The sequence below is a fragment of the Rhamphochromis longiceps genome, linkage group LG15 (assembly GCF_057381845.1).
Source record: "Rhamphochromis longiceps isolate RC_006_pf linkage group LG15, R_longiceps_female_GT1.1, whole genome shotgun sequence".
Classification (NCBI taxonomy): Eukaryota; Metazoa; Chordata; class Actinopteri; order Cichliformes; family Cichlidae; genus Rhamphochromis; species Rhamphochromis longiceps.
In genome coordinates this window covers 37,317,757-37,329,616 of record NC_140571.1, presented here as the reverse complement: position 1 = coordinate 37,329,616, position 11,860 = coordinate 37,317,757, and the positions used below count along the sequence as shown (strand labels likewise).

Genomic DNA, 11,860 nt, shown 5'->3' with positions numbered 1-11,860 from the left:
GTGAGCATTAATATACTTGGAGTTCACGCGCTCATCCTGTATATGAATATCAGAGGCGCGCCGAGGTTTGGTTTCATTGTAAATATTTACTGCCCTGTTTAGATGCACTCGTGTTCGTGATGGATGTGATTGTTCATGTTGAATTTGAAGGTAAACTAAAAGTAAGTGCCTCCTCCTCCTCCTCCTGCTGCTGCCGCTCCTCTGCCTTTATTTGCTCCATATGGTGTTTGACATGGTACCCAGGAAGGAAAAAAAAAAACTTGTGTGGGCGGAGGAAAAAGCCTAGTATTTTGTCCGTCCTGAAATTTGATTCAGAAGTTCGGGATCCTGGAAGACAAAAAGCAAACGGAGGGGGAGGGAAGAAAGGCAGACGAGGACGGAGGGTTTTTTTTAAACTGCGAGGAGAGTAAACTCACCCAAATACTCCGCAACCTCCGACTAAAGTAAGTTCATTTATAAGAGTAACGCTTCTTGTTCCGCTCATCAGCACATTTGGGCATTTCGTTTCGCCAAAGTGAGGCAGGTTTGTCTGTGAAATGAAATGAATCGCTTTGATTGCTGCTGGATGCCACAAAATACACGATTCGTGATTTGTGAATGACCCGTCCTTTACGCGTAGCTTTCACGCGTGCGTTTTCCCCTCATTTGATTTATTTATCTATCAATAAATGAGGTGTTTCCTGCAGCTGCTACACTGAGCCCGAGAAGCTTCGTGGAGGAGGCATCGTATAAAGTTTTTGTTTTCAGAGAGTGGCTCAACACTGAAGGGAAAGTTATTTTTCAGCGGGTTTTAAAGCCACATACCCCTCTCCGCCCCCTACGCGCCACATCCAGGCCAGCTCCGATAACCGCCACCGACATTTATTCCTCCAGACCTTCAAGCCCCGTGGCTCCTAATTGATCTCTATACATGGTAAGGTCCTCGCTTGTTTGGAGAAACGTCGCCGTGCGCGCCCGCTCTGCGCCACAGTTGGTTGTGCGCCAAGAAAACCCAGAGAAAAATGCTCCAGATTCAATCTGCAGATGTTAATGAAGCCTTTGAAGACAAAGGCGCGTGACTGATGTTATTTTACGCACACCTGGCAGACGCTTTTGTCCAGTAAGTGCATTTTATGTGCTTTAGAGTTCATAAGTGCTGGAAACATTCGTCCGTGTGTATGCATATGTGTAGAAAACAGTCATAAATGAATATGTATTTATAGATTGTATTTACTGTTGTAATACAGGAAAAGGTACAGTGTTACAATAACTGCTTAGGATTATTTGTGATATCAATAGTGGAGTTGAAGTAGTCCATGAAGAGCCATAAAGGAGATGTTCCAGTAAGCTGCTTCTGTGCTTTTTTAGACCTTTTTAACTAACTTGAACACCTCTGGTTCAGTTTCACATCATGAGATGGGAACAGGTGAAACGTTGCCCTGTTTCATCCTCCAGAGTTCTCTTAGAAGAAAGCTAAAGTCTGACCTCACAGTAGCAATGTAACACAAGATTTTCCATGAATCCACGAGTTTCTGAATTGAAATCTCATCAGTGTTATAATCCTGTGTTTTTTGGATTTGAAATATGTGTTTTTAAAATTTGTAGCTTCTAAAACTTTGGTCAAAGCTGCCAGGACAGGAAATACTTTTCACAAGATGCCGAGAACTGATTATCAGTACTGAAGGGACGTGTAGTGACATCCACACTTCAAAATATAACTTTAGAGATCCCTGATGGTGACACACTGAGCAGTCGGAGCACTTTGCTCAAGAAAGATTAGAAACAGGGGGGACGTTATGTGAATACTTCCAGTGCCTTTAAATCTTGTTAATAAACACATTATGTCTCATTTGTTTAATCAGTATGTGAGTAAATACACATTTAACATTTCTCCCTGTTTCAGTTTTGCTCGGCAGGTCAGCTGTTTGCTGTAGCTTCATGGTTTTGGACTTCTTATCTCCCAAAATATCGATTTGCTCCTTTTAGGTGAAAACGGTCAAAGCATATTTATTACACCTCTGCAGTGCTTTCCATTTTACTACATAGATATTTGAGTCATCCTGCTGCGAAATACGAGCCAAAAGGAAGATTTTAACTAACAATAAGCTCCCTCCAAAGTGTTGAAACCTGCAGATTCACACAGTCTCATGTGTGATACGTTTAAAGGATGCAGGGCAACAGCACGGTGCACGCCAGCCACCTTCTGGACTTCCCGCTGTAGATCATAAAGCTGGAGTCTGTGATTATTGTGACGTGCTTCGGTGTGCACGAGAGTGTGACGCATTCGTGTGCTGATTTGCTGAGTTTCTCTACTGACAGGGATTCAAAACTGATGAGAAAGTGTTCCCAACAGAAACAGGGGAAGATAAACTTTGACATCCTGTCAGTGATGATTATTGTATAACCATGTGCATAAACCCATAATTTCCTCTATCCTCCCCCCCAAAAAAGCCCGCATAAAGCCCCAGTGAAGTTTTTGAGTGTTAGCGTCTCCCTCAGCGCTGACCTTTCCCCTGAGGTCAGGGCTGTTCTGGTCAAGACAAACAGATTCCTGAAGCAGGATATAAATTGGGCCTTACAGGTAGAAGAAAAGCGCAAAGACAGCAGAGGCTTGAAAGAAAGCGGATTACTGACGATATTTAAGGGAAAATAAAGATGAATCACTGTGTTTTCTCGGGGATATTTTTTCAGACGTGTGTATTAATCAAGCTTTTCTGACACTTTGGGGAATTAAGGTGATTTTCTCCCTCTTGTCTCTTTCTGCAGTCTGATGTTTTAAACTGATCTTGGCCTGATTTCCACCTGGACCTCTTCCTGCTCCTCTCAGGCTCTGTGACTATGAGCACCTCGGGGCTTCAGGCCACTAACCGGCAGAATGCAAAGGAGCTCGACAGCATGAAGGAATCCATCAGCGATATCATCAACCAGCTCCAGGACATCGACCCGGCCAGGCTCTCCTTCTCCCCCTTCCTGGATCTGGACACTCAGATCTCTTTGGCTCCGGTGTCAGACAGCCCCGAGTCTTCGGTGGAGGAGCTGCACTCGTCCTCCCACTCTGTCTCCGGCTCCCAGCGCTCGCTGGAACTGCCACCAGCGACGGATCAGCCAAGGAGTGAGTTATTACCGCTGCTTTTTACTGTCTCCTCGTCGGAGCTGTAGGATTTGAAGGGAGGCCAGAGCAAATTAGCAAAAGCTAAAGTCGGATTGAGTACAGGCTGGATCCAAATAGAGTTAGGACAGAGTCTGCAGAGGAAAAAAAGCATTGTTTGTGTTGAATGGAATAAGCTAAGAGCAATTATATCACAAAAACATTAAGAAAAAACAAGTTAAGTCATTTTCCAGAAGAGAAAAAACTTTTAAAATCCTTGACTTTAGTCAGATTTTGGAAAAATCAGCTTTGAATTCTGGGTAAAATATCATAAAAACTTGAGTTGTGTTTTAGGAAAAGGAGCTTTTTTTTGTAAACAAGACAAACATTCTTATAGTTAGATTTAATATTTGTGTGAGAGAACCAAGTCCAAGCTGTGAGGGAAACAGTTAAAGTTGGTGTTGGTGGGTGACTCCCATCTGTAATGTGAAGTGTCCAGATGTTTGTAACCCTTCTCAACAGCTTCTGGTGTTTAATGTGTGCTGTTTTGTGTCCTTGCAGCAGCGGCGGTCTGGATGTTTTTACGTTTCGGTCCAAACCATTTTTCTAGAGCTTTAATTTGTGTCTGAGGGCTTCTGTTGGTCTTTGGGCTCTCTTCTGCATATCGCACCCGTCAGATGCTTAATTAGAAGTGAATGAAATGTAATGAAAATTAAAGATGACACGTGGTTTTTGTGGCAGTCGGGATGCACCTCATGATGTACGACTTTACTTTTTATAAACAAATCCCATTTAAAGACCAAAACCAACAGCGAGTTGGTGCGACCGTCTACACTTTAGATAGATTTTTAAAGAAGCATCTGTACAGGACTATTTTCTGTGTATTAAAACACAACCCTTTGGTTAAACTATGTCACACTTTTAGTATACAGAAAATTTAATTCCTTTCACTGGTTGTTGGTTGTTTTGGTCCTTTTCATTAGATTATTTGACAGTAATGCAAATACACTCACATCGACCCGTCCAGGCTCTCCTTCTCCTCCTTCCTGGATCTGGACCTTCAGATCTCTTTGGCTCCGGTGTCAGACAGGCCAGTTCATTAGGGACACTTGCTAGTACCAGGTTGGGGCCCTTTTTTGTCTTCTGGTTGTTTTAGGGCATTGATTTAACAAGGTGCTGAAGTTTGATTGAGATTTGTTGGCTGCATATCCATGACATCAATTTCCCGTGCTCTATTGGATTGAGATCTGGTGACTCTGGAGGCTGTTTGAGTGCAGTGAACTGATTATCTATCAGCTCGGAGCGCTCTAAAAGGTCACCTCTGACATCAACAAGGCATTTCCATCCAGAGTGCTGCTGCTCACTGGATTGCTTCCCTTCGTCAAACCATTGTGTTGTGCAAGAAAATCCCAGCAGATGAGCAGTTTCTGAAATATTCAGATCAGCCTGTCTGACACCGACGATCCTGCCACATGCAACGTCACTTAAATCACCTTTTCTTCATCCTAGTGTTCAGTTTGAACCTCAGCAGGTGGTTTTGATCATGTCTTCACGCCTAAATGCACTGAGCTGCTGCCATGTGATTGACCTAATAAAATGGCCCGTGAATGCATATATCATTACTACAGCTCAACCAAAGATGAATTAAAGTTCAAAGCAATTATTAGACTCTTTATTGGTTCATTTAAATGTTTTGATATATCTTTTTTTCCACACATATTTTCAGTAGCATTGAAATGACTAGAGAAATAAATAAAACATAATAACAAACCTTTCAAATATAGATTTCACAAATGTGTACACAAAGCCAGCCTGTTAAGGACACTGTGTATTAGGCTAATATTACCTACTGTTTACATGCTTCGAATACTAAACTATGAACAGTCATTTATGAGCAGGCCAACAGCCTGCAGAAATCCAGCCTTATAGTAAATGTAATTAGTGTGTAAGCACCGCAGTTCAACCACGTAAACTAGAGGTGCCACTAATTGCTAATCTTGTAAGAACAGTTTATATGAGTATTTCGACTCTGCTTTGTATTTTGAAAGTAAGAAAGTGAATGATTGATTGGAGTAAGTCTGCAGCTGATTGCTTTTGATGTTTTTTTTTTAAATGTGCTCTGATTCGAACAGGCTCTGCTCCTTGCCACCAGCAGTCTGGCGTCAGTCTCCCACAAGAGCCTCGAGCGCATCGTGGGGAGGAGGGGGAGCTGGATCAAACTCTTTCCAGTCCTATCATCACGGCGCGCAATTTGGACGCCGCCACGGAAAACTGCGTCGGCCCTCCAACCCCGGCCTCTCAGGGAGACATTCCCAACGGCACAGACGCACCGAGATGGAGTCCAGAATCCACCAATCTGGACTGCACTGTGGACGAGGGTCGGCCTCTGATAGGGCCGCCGCCGGAGAGCGTGGAGCTGGCTGTGTGGAGCTCCGAGGGCCGGGGAGAGACTTGCGTGGCTGCGCGGGAGGCTTCGGATCGGGGGCAATGCCGCTGCTGCCAGTGCACATGCTGTCAGAGCAGCCGAGTCCCCGCTTTCTTCTCGGTGCTGGCCTCGCTTCTGTGTGCGTCCGGGATCCTCTATGCACTCTATTTCTACGTGCCCATCAAACCCCCTGACTTCCCTGACGTAACCAGCCGCATCGTTTTCACCTTGTGCTGCTGTGTGGTGGCCGCTGTCCCCATCCTGCTCGGTATGCGTCTCACAAACACACACACCTGCACGCTGACATTCAAAAACAGCCATGTGAGAGCCTTGAATGAAAGATAATGATTAAGAAAGGATTTGGTTTGTCTGGCTGCTTTGTCTTGGAATGCTTCAGTGTCTCCTGTCCTCTTTAATTTCATGCGCTTTCAGCCTCAGTAGCAGCAGACGTCTCCCAGGCCTCTGGGGAGAAGCATAATTTCCTTCTCCTTCACATAGCTTTAAATGGAAACTACAATAAGAGGCTGGCTGTGTCCTTCATCTCCCAGGCTGTGGCCTAATTGTTCGAGAACATTTTAATCACTTCCCAACTGAGAGTGACTCGGAATAAGAGGGCAGGTGGTAAAAAAAAAAGGTCAGGCTGGTAGCTGTGAGGAGCATTTGCATGTGGGCCAGTCTACTGGCGTTTGCTTCACATTCAAATGATGGAATTGCAAAAACAAAGTGTGCTGTCAGGATGAGCGCGCTGTTTGCGGAAAGATGGCCCAGATTCAAGATGCTAACTGACTTATTGCTCCTTTATCCCTCGCAGCGATGCTCATGGGTGCAGCCTGCCAGTTCTGCAACGGCTCCTTCGATCTGCAGGAGTCGTTTCCCAGAAGAGGTGCGGTTCAGCAGCTTTTCGTCACCACATCCCTGGAGCAGTTACTCCTCTATGTCCTGAACCTTGTTGTTATGGCTGCGTTACTGCCTCAAGACCAGCTGAAGTTGGTGCCTATCCTGGTCATAATGTTCATCTTTGGAAGGTGAGGCTCAAAAGCGAGAAAGGTGGAAAGCTCCTGTGAGCCAGTGGGGTTGGTCCGACCTTACCGGATGCACGATTTGTTTTTCCTTTCTTCCCCTTCTGTGGTCACTCTCTTCCCCATTCTAGCCATTTGAATTACCCACTGTGGATGGGCCTGCTAGCTGCTGGCTTGTTGGAGGACTTTACATAAACGTCTCAGCAGCCTCCACGTCAGCTGAATTTCCATAATCCTTCTATCTGCGTAGCCGGAGTGCTACACAAATAAGGACCAATAAATCCACCTAAAAGTCAGGTCTAGAATAACTCCAAACTGTTACACACAGATCACTTTGTTCCCAGCAAAGAACTCTGACATTTTAAGATGAGACCGTGATGTCCCCACGGAGAGTTAACCCTGTAACGCCACGTGTATCATATTTGACTTTTTGAGACCTCTACATCACCAGTAACACATTTTTAAGTAATAAATAGTGGATTTGGCAAATACGATATAAATTAAAACCCATATATGGAGATTAATATTTAATATCTTATTTTTTTATTTGGCAGAAAAGTCGATAAAGACAGGCTTTATTGAATATTACACCTGCAACAACCTAAGAGTTTCTAGCCATGCTGGCAGCCAGGCTTTCCTGTGAGCCCAGTGTTGTCATCAGTGTGCAAACGTGCTAATTAGTGACACTTTTTTCTGCTTCACAGACCAGAATTGAGAAAAGTCCAGAGTTAGTACACTGAATAGGAAGAGTGCAAAATGCCAACCCCATGTTGAAACTAGACAGAGGTAAAGGGGACCAAGACCAAAAGGTTAATGACTTTTTGTTACAGTTGCAAAAATAAAAAGGAAACCCATTTTGAGCCAGCACTTTAAGGAAAGGTTATTGAAAGATGTTTCAGTGATCAGTAGTTCACGCAAAAGTGTGACAACCACACACGTTTTCTCCAAAAGGAGTTTATCCTCTGTGCACCATAAATGACGGCGATGGCGTTGAGATAGTTATTTTAGTCCAAAGCGATGCACTGACAGGCTGACACTGCCGTTTGTAGAGCCACGCCACTGACAGGGCTAAAAATGAACACAACCACTGTCATTAACAAACCCAAAGAGAAGCTCTGGCTCTGCGTCACAGAGCGGTGCAGAGCTCAGACTGCGAGCCTCAAAATTTGCCAGTTTTACAAAGTGAAGTTGGTTTGTGCATCTGATTTATCAACCCTCTTATTAGATATTAGTTAGGCCTCATTTGTGACCTCCTGAAGTTTTGTCTCCTTTACTTTGGTCTCTAAGATCTGAGTGAAATGCAGCATCTGTCTCTTAACCTGCTCATTTAAACAGCCCGTCGCTGACTGCGTCTGCACTGCTGTTTGATGCTGGACGGGTATTACTCAGTTGGTTTTTAAAGCTGAGCAGCTGTCTGCTGTGGCCAGTAAAAAACGAGAGTACAAAAAACCCCAGTAAAACTGTGGTTTCGAAAGTTGCTATAAACTGCTGAGAGCTGTTTGTGTTATTGCACCCACTCCCAAAAAAAGGTCAATTTATGAGCCTACAAATCGATTGTAGCAACATTTATTGCAGTGCAGTGAAAGGCGTATATGTATTTTGGGAGACTTTATTTAAAAATATGGAGTTATTAAACATGTCTGGCAGACTGAGCTTAGCCGATTGGAGGTAACGCTGGTGGGGAAGCTGTGAGTGTCTGATTTCCTGTTTGATGTTTTCTTTTCGTGCTCCTCAGGCTTGTTTACTGGGTCGCCCTGAACACGTGCGTCTCCTGGCGAGGCTTCGGCTCCGGCCTGAGCGTCTTCCCACTCCTCGCCATGGTGGCTCTTAATCTGTTCCTTGTGTACATGCTCCATCTCAGAGAGCCACTTTTTGGCTCTCAGGACGTCCTCTATAATCAGGTCACCCCCTCTTCCTGGTCATCACAGAGCCCGAGTGCCACACCAGACATCCTGGACGCTCAGTGAAGAGGCGAGCTGCCTGCTTCCTTCTCCGAGAGGAGGAGATCTTTCCAAAAATAGCCCATTCCTGTGGTCTGCAGTTCAGCACAGCTACCCGTGCTGCCACTGCAACCTCCAACTCTGTGACGGCTTGACTTGTGTTTTCTTGCTCCTCCCTATACACAACCTTTTATGTGGATTCATGCTTATTATCTGAAATGCAAGAGCTCCGCCTGCTAGTGGCTGGGGACGCCTTTGAACAATGCTGTAGTCATAAAACATTTGTCCTTTTAAGCTATTCCTGTGCCTACATTTAATGTTTTGAACTCTAAATACTTAAAAGCTATATATACATACATATATATGGCTGGATTTGGTTTGACCGAAACACGAGCAAAGCAGCTGCAGTTGTCAGACTTTATTATTATTTGACAAAGTTTGTACATGATGAAGACAGAATAAAAGCCATTTTGTAAAAAACAAACAAAAAAAAAAAAACCAAATGAAAAAATGTCTTCCCGTTGTTGGTTTTCCATTGACCGCTCTTTGCTTTTGCCTTGGCTGGGCGTCTATTCCTGGAGAGACGGCGGCGCGCGTTTTCAGAGCTGGGACTGTCATTATGTGATAATAACGTGCTCCATCTCCACCCTGCTGGCGTCCTCGCTGCTGCTGATGAACTTGCTCGGTTTGTGGCACCAAAACGGGGCCAAAACAAAAACGAGATGAGACGCAGTGCGTTTCGTCTGACAACTGACACTCAACTGAAGAATACCCAGGGATCCAGATTACTATAATTACAGCAGTGTTGACCCGAGGTATTCACTGAATCTGAATGCATATTTTTCACCGTCAAATCCAGAGATTTATTTGAGTTTTCCAAATAGCAGTAAAGATTGAACCACACTCACGCACGTTACAAACAGCCAGCACACAGGTTTGTCAGCGTCAGACTAAATAACCGGCTCTAAAGGTATCTGAGCACAGAGCACGGTGAGAGGGGAACACAGACGTTTTGATGCGTTTCAGAGTGAATGCCTGAAATTACTTTACAAATGACTGTTTATTAAAAGACCTTTAATTTCCTTTCTTATAAATTAATGTGCAAACGTCTTGAGCCACCACTCTTTTGTTTTTCTTCAAAATATTTTGCTTCCAAGCAGCCAGACTGTCTGGTCATTTTTCAAAGTGATAAAAAGGCACCTAACTCAGCAGATGAACCTGCATTGTTTAAATGTAACACTTGGCAAAGAAATTGTATCTTAGTAGCAGAATGTTACAATAACTCATAATTTGTTCCAGTTTCTTTAGTTGAATCCACAAAAAAATCCAAAGAAAGTAACATTTTTGCCATAACAAAGTGAATCCCAAAGAGCCACGAGCCAGAAACTGGGCATGGTGAGCAGAAACAGGACAAATGGGGGACTAAAGAAGAAGTCATGTCCATCTACTGACCATCAGACGTGGTCTCAGTGGGAGGATGGACCATTCTTAAGAAAGGGAAACGGGAAGAAAAGGCAGTGGTATGTCAAAGTATGTCAACTCTATGGAATCAGAAAACAGAACGAAAGAAAGTCGACATCCAAAGAAGAGCTTTGAGAAGTCTGGAGAAATATTCCAGAAGAAAGAAAGTTTGCCTGAGAGTTCGGACTGTGTTGAAGAATAAGTCAAATCAACCATGTACAGTGGTACAGTACAGAGTGAAATGAGACAACACCAAATAGAATTGTACAAACTGTTTTCTGTCTTCTGTATTTCCATGCATGTTTGCAGATGTTTCACCTATTTCCCATTTTCCGAGCAAAATACAAAGAAATTAGCTCAAGACTTTTGCACAGGACTGTATATAACATCAAATTTGGGGATTTCCTCAACATGTTTCCAAACAACTTTGAATAAACTTCATCTGTTACAAACTTCCTGCAAGCTGCTTTGAGAGTCAGCTGAAGTTCTGGATTTTTTTGGCAAGCAAAGTAATTCAAGTTTGAGCTTCTTTTTTCACACTCATAGTAAAATAAATTGGAGATTAATCGACGATCTGCTTGCTGCGCTGCTTCTCGTCTGTTCTGCTTTCATTTCATTTGAGATAAATTATTTTAAATCTGCACATAAAGATGTTAGATTAGCTTCCCATTCATCATCTCCATCCTCCTCCTGATGGAACCAAGAGGAAACAAACCATCACTCTAGGTCAGCAAATGAACAGAATATTAACCATTTAAACACTTTTAGACATTTAAATCTGTTTACAGAGATGGATCAGGAGATTAATGAAACACAGGTTAGACCGTGCAGGACCTCTCGCTCTCTGCTATCAAACTGAAACCACAGACTGCTGCTTTCAGCCGTTGAGCAGCTCCAATAATAAGTCAGGCGCTCCTGCAGTGTTTGATGTTATTGTGCTCTCATGCTGGTGCGAACCTTTGGCATGGCTGTGCTCTGTTTTCATGGTGCAACACTCACATGAATGGAGACAATAAGTTCAACTTCATCTGTGATCGTAAAGTAATAAAAAAAAGAGTCAACACGGACATATTTTAAATATGATCAAGCACACACACAATCATATGTGTTAGTGCAGCAGATATAAATCAGCCCTGGTAACATGACAGCGTTATTCGAGTGTGATAAATTTGATTTAATAAATGTATTTGTTATGACAACATGCTCCTGAATGCAGCTCAACCAGTAGAGCCAGGCTGTTCCTGCTGCTGCTCTGATTACCTGACATGTAAGTGAAAGTCAAAGCTCTGTTAATGCACTCTAATAATCTCCAAAGTAAGAGTAGCCACAACCCCACTGGTGTTTTTCACGATTTCTGAAGTACAGTGTAGTTGGCCAGTAATGAAACAGAAATGTGTTGTGTGGTTTTGCTCTAAAAAAATAGATAAAATAATAAATAAATTAAATAAAATGGAAATGTTTTATTGACTAATGACATAAATTATGTCCCTCAAACGGTTTACTTTTTGTTTCCTCTGCACAGAAACTTAAGTTGCACCTCAAACTGTGGGGTGGGCCCCAGTGATGGGACATGGAGCCACTGTGGGTGGGATGTAACTGATAAAATCCTGCATCAAATGTGGGGCATTTCAGAAAACGTGTGAGGCTCAGTGAGTTAACCTCAGTCTGAATGTGTCACGGTGACAGTATCTGTGGATACTCTTTAGCATCGCAGAGGTTTTTACAAATGCATACATACACATATACATGAGAAACCACAGTCATAAATCACCCTTGGAGACGTTCAAGTCTGTCAGTAGCAATGTGCCTCCACTGGAGGCGCCAAACAGCTACCTAAAGACTCAATAACTGTGATCAGTCTATTTAATAATATATAGACATCTAGACACGAAAATTCAGTATTTCTAAAAGTCAAAGTCCAAAAATGTTCCCCCAGTATTGTATTAGT

General features: G+C 43.2%; 1 protein-coding gene across 3 annotated transcripts; it reads left to right on the top strand.

Annotated features, from left to right (window-relative positions):
• The first annotated feature begins 285 nt into the window (after nt 1-285).
• Nucleotides 286-10,483, top strand: LOC146653108 (uncharacterized). 3 transcript variants are annotated; one of them, XM_085382791.1, is made up of 5 exons: nt 286-443; nt 2,746-3,091; nt 5,200-5,760; nt 6,304-6,517; nt 8,247-10,483. In XM_085382791.1, exons 2-5 carry the CDS (start codon nt 2,818-2,820, stop codon nt 8,476-8,478), a joined length of 1,281 nt encoding a protein of 426 aa, XP_085238917.1. In that variant the 5' UTR covers nt 286-443; nt 2,746-2,817; the 3' UTR covers nt 8,479-10,483. The 3 variants fall into 3 exon arrangements, with proteins under 3 accessions (XP_085238917.1, XP_085238918.1, XP_085238919.1); XM_085382792.1 differs by lacking the exon at nt 286-443 and adding an exon at nt 759-913; XM_085382793.1 differs by lacking the exon at nt 286-443 and adding an exon at nt 962-1,099.
• Nucleotides 10,484-11,860: the final 1,377 nt, after the last annotated feature.

Bases quoted from the DNA above. Each gene is read 5' to 3' on its own strand.
- LOC146653108 (XM_085382791.1), top strand. From the start codon at position 2,818: ATGAGCACCTCGGGGCTTCAGGCCACTAACCGGCAGAATGCAAAGGAG. The intron at 5,761-6,303 runs GTATGCGTCTCA...TATCCCTCGCAG, and splicing joins CGCTGTCCCCATCCTGCTCG to CGATGCTCATGGGTGCAGCC. The intron at 6,518-8,246 runs GTGAGGCTCAAA...CGTGCTCCTCAG, and splicing joins ATAATGTTCATCTTTGGAAG to GCTTGTTTACTGGGTCGCCC.